We start from the raw sequence: 12,648 nt of genomic DNA, 5'->3' as shown, positions 1-12,648 counted from the left end.
ATACCTACTATGTTCCACTTGCAAACAATTTAAAGGATTTTGACCTCTGTTTCTTTTATATTTGCAATCGTGGGAATAGCAACTCAGTCCTGCAGATGACTAATCTATTCTTATTACACACATAACAAAAAATACATTGCTAATTTTTAACAAAATTGAATAAAAGTAGTTTTCAATACAGATTTTGTCTAATTTTTTTTTTTTTTTTTTAAATGAATACCATTGTTGAATTTTGCTATACCTGCAAAGCGCACTATAGATGAACACACTACTTGACTTTTTAGTGACCTTTACCAAATAATCTATTGATTTGCTTGTGTTTCTTAATTGTAGAGAATTTTGCCAAAGGCCTGCTGTTTGTTATAACTTGGTTCCCTATACCCAGCACACTTTTTACACCTAATATCCAATTCCGAAAGTTACTTGTTTATCGTCTGTACGTCTATTACCGATAGCTGACAAGCATAAGCAATTCCAGGGCTTAATGCTCTTCATTATTAACATTATAATGATGTTTATTCTGTACGTGTTGCAGTTGTATGTATTAAACATCTACTGAAGACAGTAGCTACTTATCAAGTTATCGAGAGGTTATATGTTTTTAAGGAATAGGTACAGACTAAATATTTTATGACACCACAAAAATCTGCCAAGAACATTCAGTAGCCAAGAGGCATTAAAAATAAAACAAGCTACAGCCTACATCTAAGTCAAGACCCTGACACCGAACCGATGACATCATGGAGGTTTACTTCGGCGCTACCCGCCCACGGAAACCACTTAACATAAAAACACATATCTTGCCGTATTGTAGAGGAGGTTAGGTCTAAAATAATCCGTTTATCGGTAAATTTATGTTGGGATTATTGGATTTTTGCTAAAATACTCGTTTTGCTAAAATACTGGCTGTTTACGATAAGAAGCAATCATTCGTTATTGATTTATATCGAAGTGTGAACGACATACAAATCAATAGAGGATTTTTAATGTTTCTTCAATATTTAAATTTATTTATTTAATACATGATTTTTTTATAGCAGAATATACATATATTAAAGTAATGAACTGAAAAAAAAATAGTTTTGCTAAAAGATGAAAAGAAGAATTTGTTATTATCTACCAGCAAAAATAATAGCGTAATTAATGTAATGCTAGTAAATAATATAATTAATTAATTAGTAACATTTACTGTACAACTTATGACATAATGATCATTAAGTTAAAAAATCGACAGCGTAATAATAGCAAGTTCAATAGTGCTAATGATATTGTCAATGATTATAATTTCCCACAATAACTACTGATCGTGTTGTGTTGTTATGTATTTAATTGAAGAAAGAACTGACACGATAATTCAATTTGATGACACCGATTACAATAACGACAAGTCTAATGATCGAAGATTTATATGATTAAAGCATTTATCTTGTATTATCTCGAGGCGTTTAGTAATAATTATGTAATGAAATGGAACCTGTGTTTAAATCATATTGGATAGGAAATAAAACTAGCGACACTGCTAAAATATCAATCATCAATGGAAAAAGCTTTTAGAAGTGGTCGTAAAACTTACGGTAACGAATCTAATAAACCGTTAAAATTTTCTAGAAGTTGCTTAAAGTGCGCTTCCTCATAGTTGCGTGTTATAATCGGCGTTGGATATGGGCCAAGCGCCAGTATAGTTTCAGGATATGAACAGAAACTGACAACTTAGGCATCTAGGTCTACTAGATTCGATGAATCATCAAATCTTAAAAGATTTATAATTGTAAGACCTTTGATATCGACCAATAAGTTATGCATTGTTTTTTAGTAATAATTTGTCAAATCTCCGTAGATTTATGTTAACGAAGAACATCTTGTCTATGAGACTACTAAAGACCAGTTAAAAATGGCACTGGTGCGACTTAGTCTGATCATCTGTCACTAATGTTCATAACATTAGTAATCTTTAACCGATGATCTCTATACACAAAAGCGAATAAGTACTTTCTAATAAAATATTATAAAATAGATTATTATACCAAAGCTGCGATGACTGCCACTGGCGGAGTTAGCAGTCTTCGCAGATGGCAAACCATGAGTAAGAAGTTCGCCTATTAGATTGAACTTGGTAGGGCACCACAATAATATAAAGAACTTTGTTAGATGGAACTCCTAAATCGAACGTTTTATACGAAACATATTAATACGAAAGAACTTTCCTGTATTAGTATTTCAATGAGCTGTTGTACTAAATGATATAATATTTTGTTTGCAGATCTCAGACATTGTTGTCGGCCAAGAACCGAACGTGACAGCGCGAGAGGCGCTGCTGAGCTGGGCCCGGCGGTCTACGGCGAAGTACCCGGGAGTCAGGGTGGCAGACTTTACATCATCTTGGAGGGACGGGCTCGCCTTCAATGCGCTCATACACAGGAATCGTCCTGATCTGATTGACTGGCGTAATATCAGGTGAGGACTAATTAAAATACAAGTCCTTTCGGATTTGCGTTTATCGGTAAATTAAGTTATTCATTTATGTTTGATTAAATGGTTAGGTTGGCCAGCGTAGTGGACTACGGCTTAAATTATTCTCCTTCTGATCTACTAATGGACCAGCGCGGCGACGGGTTGATAACGATTGATGATTTATCTTTAAAACTGCAAAGGGTTTGGTTTGCAAACATCATTAGATATCACAAGAAAACCACACCTAACGTGTTTTATTGAGATCAGGAATGTGGAATACGACGCAAAGAGAGATAGATAGGAACTTTCCTGATCTGACTGAATATAAGCTAGGAATATGTCTTTAACCGATAAACAAGTTAATAAAATTAGAACACTCTATCGATTTGATTTATCATCAAAATTCATGGGTTTATTAGCAGCATAAGGATAGGAAGCAGTCCTTTGTATGATAATGATAAACTTCGAGCTGTTGCGCCACGTCTCGCTTGTGTCATCGTGTTCAAAGATTGGAACAGCGATATTTTGATAAATGATAGATGTAGATTGTAGTTAATTCTAAAGGAAACTATAGTGTCAGTAGGAGTTGATGAAATCATACTACTACAACTGAGGTTAATGGAATTGGCCCTTAGAACAAATGTGAAACTTGACTACAAATGCGTTAATTTTCTTAAGAAATAAATATTAATTATTCTGCGATTTCAAGCATTTCAGCATTAAATATGTATGGTGTATTTATATAGTCCTACTTATAAAATTCTAATGTAGATTATCTTTTACAGATCAAGACAAGTCCGTGAGCGCTTGGAAACGGCATTCCACGTTGTAGAAAAAGAATATGGAGTCACCAGGCTTTTGGATCCCGAAGGTATTATTGTCATAATATGCAGCGTAGTTTATAAACTATATCCTTCGGAAAAAAGTAGGCAAGAAATGCATTAGTTTTCTTGTATTAATTTTTCTAAATTATATCCGTGTTTTTTTCTGAAAATCACAAATAATAACCATTTGATAGCATTTGGCCTCCCTAAAATACTTCAACGCGATCATAACAGTAATAAGTGTAATTGAAGTAAACCAAGTTAGATTCGAAAAAAACTTATGATAAAATCAACACGAAATTCATTAAATATTTTAGCAAAAAATATACATTTCAAGGAAAATGAATCATTTTACTTCCTGTAATCCTTCGACCTGTATCAGAGGAACTTCTTTATAAATTAAAGGAAGTTCGAATCACTTTGATACTAATTAATATTATTTAAACGATAAAATCTTTATTGTTGTTATGTTAAAATTTCCAGATCATATCAGACACTTACTTGCTGAATGTTTGTGATACTTGAAATCCAGTTAGTCTTAAAAATATTGAATCGCCTGAAATTAAATTCGAGTAAGATTCTAGAGCCCCGAGACCTTGAGAATTTCTCTGGATGTTGAACTAAATAAGCGAAACGATGACTTGGAAACTGACAAGGTTTAATTTCTAATACAAACGAACACTTTCACCTTTAGAACCATAACAAAATATTATTTGGTCTGGATAAAATCCCACAGAATTTCGTTTCAGATAAGATAATAACGATTCAATGCTTTGCTTTGTTTCAACGTATCGGATACAAACTTGTTGAAATTTATTAGCCGTGACCAGTTTTTTTGGTATTTGGTATTTTATTACTTGAGATCTACACGTATAAAACATGTTCCTAATCTCAATCTTGTATATATTTTACTACGACTTACGAGTATCTTTTGGAGCATATTCATTTTGATAGACTGATTTGTTTTTGGGTTGAAGCAGTTACGGATTTTCTATCTTTCTGTCTCTGATTAGGCTTTCGGTACCTTGTGGCTTGTATTCGGATTACCTGTACCATATGTATTCTGAGCTATAACTTGAATAATGTAGGCAGGTATATCGATTACCCAGGAAACGCAAAAAAAATATTTTTCTATCTTATCTTAATAAAAGGTTCTCACAAAACTCCTCTTGATAAAATATATAAAGTTTGCTTTGCTTCGTACTTAATTTATAATCCATTGACTTGTTCTATAGATCCAGAACACCGATAACATGATTAATACATTCAAAACCGTTAAGGATCATTGGGCATCCAACAAATTCGTATTCTCACACTTGATTGAAATCAATTGTTCGACGCAGTCGACAGGTCAAAGACAGAGGTACAAATAAGTATTGCAGTGTTTTACGAGCTATTGTTAGTGCTTGTATCTGCAGAAAATAGAATTAAATATGTACTTGTGATGTCATTATAGGCCTGCAAAATACAACCTGTTGTAAATAGATTTTGCAAAGACATTTTAACTATAGTTGCAGATTTTTTTTCTTCAGATTATTTATTTTTTAATATCCAACGTTAATGTTCTAATATTTGAATGCTTTTCTTTCGGTGTAAAACTCATCTAAACAGTCATCTTAGGATTTAAACAATTTCCTTAATATGTATGCAGTTTGTTTCGAGGCTGGCGTAGATAATCGCAAAGGTGCCCGATGTGTGCGATAAGCGACAACGCAATAGTATTAAAATAATCGTTGCAATTTTCATCCTATTTCCAGCGGATTTCATGTTGAGGTCGTGAATCAACGAGACAATGGGCGCTAGCCTCATTCGTGCCTTTCTGCTTTGTTCTTATTTAATACGTCTTAGGTCAAAATCCTTGGTTAATAACTAGCATGTCCTCGCGACTTTTATGGTGTAGATTATCTTAAGTCTATTTAAAACATGCCTTCATCAATACCGTCACTGTGCGACTGATCCGATGTATCTAAAACAACTTTAACTTTGAATTCAAAATGATTATGTCAGACTTTTTTTTCGTTTTGGTCAGCCTTTAAAGAGATTTCATATAGTAACACGCGGACTTCCCTTTCGCGACCGTATTGCAAACCTTATGTCCGAGATCCATCCACTTATCAGGTTTGAGATCGTCTTACACTGTGGTCTCCACTCCAACACCCGTCTGCTCCAACGGCCATCGGTACTACAAAAGACATGCCCTGTTTGTTCACTGCCGCTTGAGCTTGTTAAGTCTGGGTTATGTCGGTTACTTTGGGTCTCAGACGACATCTGCCCATGGATCATAGAATAACGCTAAACTAAACAGTAGGTATTTACACAATCTAAAAGTGAAGTCTCTAAAAATGCGAATTTTATCTCTGCCAGACGTGGACACGCACGAGATCGACGAGAAGTCCCTCATCACGTACATCTCGTCGCTGTACGAGACGTTCCCGGAGCCGCCGGCGGTGCACCCGCTGTTCGACGCCGAGTCGCAGCGCCGCGCCGCCGCCTACACCGAGCAGGCGGCGCAGCACCGCGCGTGGCTGCACGAGAAGTGTTCCCTCATGCAGGTATGTGAACGTCCAGAGCAGGCCTGAAGTCGGAAGCAAAAAAAGAAAAGAAAACATTTTTTTTTAGAATTCTTTATTGCACACACAAACATACACAATATACAGAACACAGAAGAAACTATACATGAGGGTGCAAAAGTGGCTTTATTGGTAAAGCAATCTCTTACAAGTTACCTTTGGTGTAAAAATTAAATGATCAGAGCGCTGGATGGTGCACAAAGAAAACATATAGTAGAATTGAGAACCTCCTCCTTTTTTAAAGTCCGGTAAACAGTTTTTAGAATAGTCATCTCTGAAACATTGATTTAGACATTGGACGCGCGCAAAATTATGGTATATTATGGTATGGTATATGGTATATTATGGTTCTCAGAGGTTATTCAAAAAACAGTGTTATTCACAGCATCAATATTTCCAGGACCGTGCTTTCCCGTCGACTTTGATTGAAATGAAAAAGTTGCTTAGCGAGAGCACGCGCTTCCGCAATGAAGAGGTGCCGCTGCGACAGCGCGAGAAGCAGAAGCTCTTCCACCAGTACCGGGAACTAGAGGTAATACCACTATCCGGTGGATTGTTTGGTGTCGCTTAGTTCGTTAACAACCTAGAATAAATGGGAAATTCCGACTAACTAGTAATCGATAATAATTTACTGATCGATTCTTTTCTAAATTTTATTATGAAGTTAGGGTCCGTAAGATTACGTCAGTATGATAATGTACACGACTGTATAAAATATATTGAGCATTGATTTAACAATATAGATAATAAATGCTACTTAAAATTCTTACCTGTGTGGTTACACATAATCATAGTGGTTTTGGAGAACAATTACATGCATACAATTCAACTAAGAGAATGATTTTGACTACGGTTTCGATTGCTTTTGGTAGTAGGTAATAGTAGTCAAAGCCAACAGATTTAAGACAAAGTTAGCGACCCTCTAAGAAATGACTTCAGCATTGGAGCAAACGGCGCACGTCAGCTACTTTTAAAGATAACGCCAATAATGCCATCCTTTGTCCAGAAATACTTCGAATCAGTTGGCGAGATCGAAGTGGAGCCTACTTTGCGACCGGAGGCCCTGGAGCAGTCGTGGGCGCGGCTGCTGATGGCCGCGCAGGAGCGGGAGCGGGACCTCTCGGATGAGATACGACGCCTGGAGCGATTGCAGCGACTGGCAGAAAAGTTGCATAGGTCCGTCTCTTACTTATCTTTAGCTATACTCTAGCCGCGAAAGGAAGTTAGTGTAACGCTCTCCCTGTTACCTACGTATTCCGATACAAACGGTAGAGGCAAATATCTCAGTGGGTGTTAACCATTTTGAGTCACCAACCAATTACGCGGTCAACAACAAATTGCGATGACGTTACATTTATCTACATGCATTCCTTTTATCATTTGACCATTCATCAAATTTACTTTGAACGACTTTATAAAATGTTCAATCACAATCGTCGTTTACGCCTTCTTCGTCGTTCTTAAACGACAATTTACCTACCGATATGGAAAATAATATTAATAATTCCATTTCACAGAGATATAAAACAAACCGAAGCCGGCCTCGATAACGTTGAACGTCATATCGAGAGCGAAATACGCCGAGTGGAACGCGGCGTGCATCCCGCCGAGGCCAAGATGGCCGCCGAGCAGATCGAGCAGGAGTTGAGGAGTATGGAGCACACCATACAGGAGATGTTCCAAGACTCGCACGCACTGAGAGAAGGACGGTACCCACAGGCCAACGACTTACACAGGCGGTAAGTGCTTTTATACAAAATTGGTAAACGGGTATACTGTTCATCCCGCTGAGGCCTTGATGGTCGCCGATCAGATTAAGCACGGGTTGTGAAGTATGCGGAGCACACTATATAAAAGATTTTGCAAATCTAACACGCGCTGAGGGAACGCCGGCACCCACAGGTTGACCTTTGACCTAGGTCAGGTTAAAACTCTATGGAGATCTCTCAGAAGAAGCTCTCACCAAAATGTATGTCTTTTACATGCGACTTAGTCCGCGTGGCTTTCTGTATACTTTACTAGTTGACGTTCACGGTTTCTTTCGTGTGGTTTAAGTTTTCTTTATAATTCTGTGGGAACTTGAATATCCGGAAAAAAAATGCAAAAACCAGTAGATTATGGCCTTTTCATGCGGAGATATCAGGGGTCATTAGTAAACCGGTGATGGTTTGACCATGATGATGTTTTGTCCTCAGAGTGCAACAAGTCCACGACAGATGGATAAACGCGCGGCAGTCGTTCACGGGACGGCTGGTGCCGAGGCTGTCGTCGGTGCGCATGCCGGTGCAGCAGACCACCGTACGCCGCGAGACGCGCACCGTGCTTGAGACCCGGGTGCACGACACGGACCCCAAGTTCCAGCAGTTGCAAGAAGCTACTAGATGGTGTAAAGAGAGACTAGTGAGTTATCCAATAGTCATTTTCGGGTGCTTCAATCTGACAATTCTCTTATAATTGTTGTACTTAGCAGCAAAATTTTTGTTGTGCAATGTGCAAATAACTGTTTAAATGCGTTTAAGATTTTTTTAAATACGATTCATTCATTCATCAGGACATTGTTGAAACAAAATTTATACACTTGGATAAAATGTTGTTGCTTACAAATAAATAATGCCGTAAATCATTACATTTGTTTCACTTTAACATTGCATTGGTCCAAGTCTTGATCGCCCTAAAGTCTAAATCTAATAACTTTTATTGCAGAAAAAACTTCACGAGGCTGACTACGGGTCAGACTTGCCTTCAGTACAACACGAACTAGATAAACACCAACGAGAACACAAACAAATCGACCAGTTCCATTCTAAGGTAATTTGTACTCTATGGAGGCAACTTGTTACATTAAATCTGGTCCTTTTATAATAACCATTAACTATTTACTGTGATTTCTGAAATTCCTCTCTTCCCGTGTCTGATTATTTCCTTTTTCAGGTGGAACAATGTGTGCATAATCGATCAAACTTCACTGGCGAAGAGCTTACCCTTTACAACCAACATTTGAGTCAACTGCAAAAACTTTATGCTGAACTACTATCTACTAGTACTAAAAGGTACGCTCAGACCAGATCGGGCTCACTTGGTAATCTGACCCTAGAAATATACGGTGACTCGCTCCTTCGACGGTTCTTATCGGTTATAAGAGAGAGAGAGAGAGAGAGATAAGAAATAATTGTTTACGCGATAGAGGCGTTTATTAAACTGGCGTGCGATAGAAATTCTTACCTAACTAGTAACATTCAGCGACATTGCGCGTAATCCCATTAGTATTCCTTCTAGCCTAAAGTTGTTAAAAAATATTCATGTGGTTTTAAAAAAATTTGTTCCATTCAATGCATGTGATGCAGTCTTAAACCTAAGGTTTCATTAAAACAATTTATAGCACTGCGTGACCTAAACCTACCCTTATCCTTTACATGAGAATTCAAGACTAAGAAAAATGGACTAATCAAGTCACGGATAATTGTGACCCGGATTTACGTCGTATGAGCTAATTAATATACAATAATCGTGACTTGGGCAAGTTTTGGGCTGAGATGCATAGAGAGTACTTTGATTTTGCTCAAACTTTACAGAGCAAAACGAGACAGAGGTATGGCTCTGATCATAGAACAAATGAAGTGATACGCTAAGCTGATTCCTAGTTCCATAGTTCAGACATAAATCTGTCTCGTTTTAACTCCACATAAAGTCTGAGCAAAATCAAAGTAGGTACGCGCTATGTCACGTGTCGTAATCTAATATTGTCGTATCTGTATAGAATATCAGAACTGGATGCGCTTCAAGAGTTCCTCCAATCAGCGACGGCTGAGCTCAACTGGCTCAACGAGAAAGAACAAGTGGAATTGTCCCGCGATTGGGCAGATCCTCACATCAACCTGCCCGCTGTTCAGCATTATTACGAGGTAACTAATTACTATATCAACTGTGTACATAATACTTCGTTTATGTCACTAGATCTAGAGACTAGAAAGAATGAATTATTAAATTAATGTTAGCAAAATCTACTTTAAACCGGTAAAGGCAAAGTTGAGATCTCTATCGACTTTACAGAACCTTAACCTTCATTCGATAATCTGTGATACAAGTATCCAAGAACCAATATAAGTTCACAACAATGCATGTGTAATAATATGTAGTGGTTCAAGAAATTACCAATCTTATGGCAGTTTTAGATTGAGACAAATCCTGTTTAATACAAAATTAAAGGAATTAAATTCTTGCATGTCTCGGTAAAGAATAAATCAAAGTTACTATATATTTTTTAGACAAGCTAGTTCAACTATTGCTGAAATGTATGTAAATAAACGTAACCCTTACAGACAAGTAAACCTGAAAGTTTTGCATGACAACACAAAATTAAGTGAAATGTTGGCGCGGGACATGTTACTATTGACCGCCTAAAAGCCATAAATCAAGTTCGATCAAATAACACTGGGATTCATAGTCAAGATAGAGACTTCTTTAGAGGACGATTCAGACGACATGTGTCATACGCTACCTTAATGCATTGCGTAAAGGTTGAATATGACACATGTCGTCTGGATTGCCCCCTAAAGAACCTGTATCTTGACTATGAATTCCAGTGATAGTGATGACAGTTAGTCAAACGAATGCTGGCAGAGAGTGACTCTTATGTACTGCTTCTTATGTAAGTAATGATGATAAGTTTGACGATCATGGTTGTCCGGCTAAAAGGTATTTCAGGTTTACTTATTTGTTCCCACTTAAGTGTTAATTACATATGTAAATGTAACATAGTGTTTTATACTCACATAATCATTCACCCTTTCATAAAACACTCGCTCGATATCTTCAATATTCCTGTACATCGATGTTGTTTTCCCTTTAGTTACATTTTCTTTCTTTTCTGTGCAAGCATTCATTTGGGGACGATAGAGAGGTTTGTTTTCACATTTCATTTAACTTTATACTATTTCTTTTGCGATTTGTTTCTAGTGCTTGTTTATATTAGGATAAGTTAATTATAAGCTGCCTGCTGTATGAAATTTACTATTCTATTTGAACTCGCAAATGAGCCTTAAGCAGATCTAGACTTGAAGATTTATACTTTCTGAAGCTAAATTCCAATTATTTAAGCTATTTCGCGCTAATTTGCGCTTGCCAAACGCACTACAAATGCTATTTAGATCGGATATACGCTGCCATTTGGACTATTTCTAATTATTATTTCTCTAATTTTATGTCTATTGTTTAAGACTACAAAATATGTTTACCACTATTTAGAATCGCAAAATTCAAGTCAATATGGTTGTTTTTTGTGTAGCAACTGATGTCGTCGCTGGAGAAGAGAGAACTTCAGTTCAGTAATGTAATCGACAGAGGAGAGGCGTTGATTGCACAACATCACCCAGCTATGAAGACCATTGAAGCTCACTTACAGGTAAATACTTAAAACTTATCTATTTTCTTTTAAAATTATTAATTATTATTTAATTTAATAATTAGTTAATTTTCTTTTAAGGTTTTACCATTAGTATTGGGGTAGTTTTAGTTTTATTTGTTCCTTCTGCCCGAATCCGGCTCGAAGGACCATAATATGACGGTTGATATAAAGCAAGCAGTAATAATGTAACGAATTTCCAGTACTTTAAATGACTCGAGGGAATATAATATCTTGGTAGGAGTAGCATGGAATTTGGTCAAATAAAACACGTTAATGACATGGTCCAACTCCCAACTCAACTAGATATTGCACTATGCAAGGCTATATTCCACTGCAACTATATTAATTTATGGGGTAGGTCAAGAGGAATATTGAGGTCAGAATGTATTGGAAGGTGGACCTGAGGGCCTGAAATAGACAAAAGTTAAACTGGTACATCAACAAGAGATTCTTAAGTTGTAGAAGAAGAACATTTCTAAGATGATATGCTAGAAGAATCGAAGTCTAATTTGTTTTTGTTCTAGGTGATGCAATCGCAATGGGCGTGGGTTTTACAACTAACTCTGTGCTTGGAGACGCATCTGAAGCACACCACACACTACCACAAGTTCTTCGAACAGGTCAAAGACGCCGAGAAATGGATACAAAAGTAAGATATAGATATAATTAATTTAGGTGTCTAGATAGAGATACTTAATTATAAGTAATGTGGGTCCTTAACGCTGCATTAGATTTGCAATTAACACATTATAATCATCGCAAGAGTTATCATTGGCTGAATTTATAATACTACTGCTAAAATTGACTTAGCCGAAAGTGAGTGTCAGCCAATAGGAAAGGATTACTATCAATTTGGTTCTAGTACTAAGGCGACAATTATATTACCTCTGTCAAAGTTCTCTGCTGGGGACAGTTTCATGGTTTTACAATGATATCATACTTTGACAAATTGACCCTAATGATTTAAAGCTTTTATAGTTTGCGCAAAACAAGAAATCCAAACTGGATTTGCAATATGGCAGTTTGTGCACATTTAAGACTAGGGACAAGACTTATACACTAGCAGCCGGGATCTGTTTTTGTACAATGCTTTCTTTATAGACGCGAGGAAGCCTTAAACACAACATTCTCGCAATCCGAATTCACGCTCGACCAAGGCGAGCGTCTGCTCAAAGGCATGCAGGATCTGCGCGAGGAGCTGAACGAGCAGGGCGCGGCGATATCGCGCCTGGTGGAGGAGGCGCAGGAGATCAGGCCGGTCAAGCAGCGCCGCGCGCCCGTCACTAGGCCGCTCAGGGCTGAGACTGTTTGCGCTTATAAGCACGCCAATGTAAGTACACGACAGAAACAATTAGACAATCGACAGCTTGAAAATGTCAATTTTAAAAACTGTTTATAA

The 12,648-nt window shown here is 37.2% G+C and overlaps 1 protein-coding gene across 12 annotated transcripts in view; it reads left to right on the top strand.

The window, feature by feature from the left end:
• The window catches only part of LOC123865645 (dystonin), a 168,551-nt gene that overhangs the window by 65,105 nt on the left and 90,798 nt on the right, over positions 1-12,648 (top strand). For all 12 annotated transcript variants that reach the window (XM_045906821.1, XM_045906816.1, XM_045906814.1 and 9 more), the window contains 13 exons: positions 2,261-2,454; positions 3,237-3,322; positions 5,640-5,827; positions 6,246-6,377; positions 6,852-7,021; positions 7,363-7,584; positions 8,041-8,245; positions 8,549-8,653; positions 8,777-8,895; positions 9,603-9,747; positions 11,130-11,246; positions 11,774-11,898; positions 12,351-12,579. In XM_045906821.1, coding sequence (XP_045762777.1) covers positions 2,261-2,454; positions 3,237-3,322; positions 5,640-5,827; positions 6,246-6,377; positions 6,852-7,021; positions 7,363-7,584; positions 8,041-8,245; positions 8,549-8,653; positions 8,777-8,895; positions 9,603-9,747; positions 11,130-11,246; positions 11,774-11,898; positions 12,351-12,579 — 2,037 coding nt within the window. The remainder of the gene's footprint in view (positions 1-2,260; positions 2,455-3,236; positions 3,323-5,639; positions 5,828-6,245; positions 6,378-6,851; positions 7,022-7,362; positions 7,585-8,040; positions 8,246-8,548; positions 8,654-8,776; positions 8,896-9,602; positions 9,748-11,129; positions 11,247-11,773; positions 11,899-12,350; positions 12,580-12,648) is intronic.

This window comes from Maniola jurtina, chromosome 5 (genome assembly GCF_905333055.1).
Source record: "Maniola jurtina chromosome 5, ilManJurt1.1, whole genome shotgun sequence".
Classification (NCBI taxonomy): domain Eukaryota; kingdom Metazoa; phylum Arthropoda; class Insecta; order Lepidoptera; family Nymphalidae; genus Maniola; species Maniola jurtina.
Note: the sequence above shows the minus strand (reverse complement) of the source record. Positions and strands in the feature narration are given on the sequence as shown.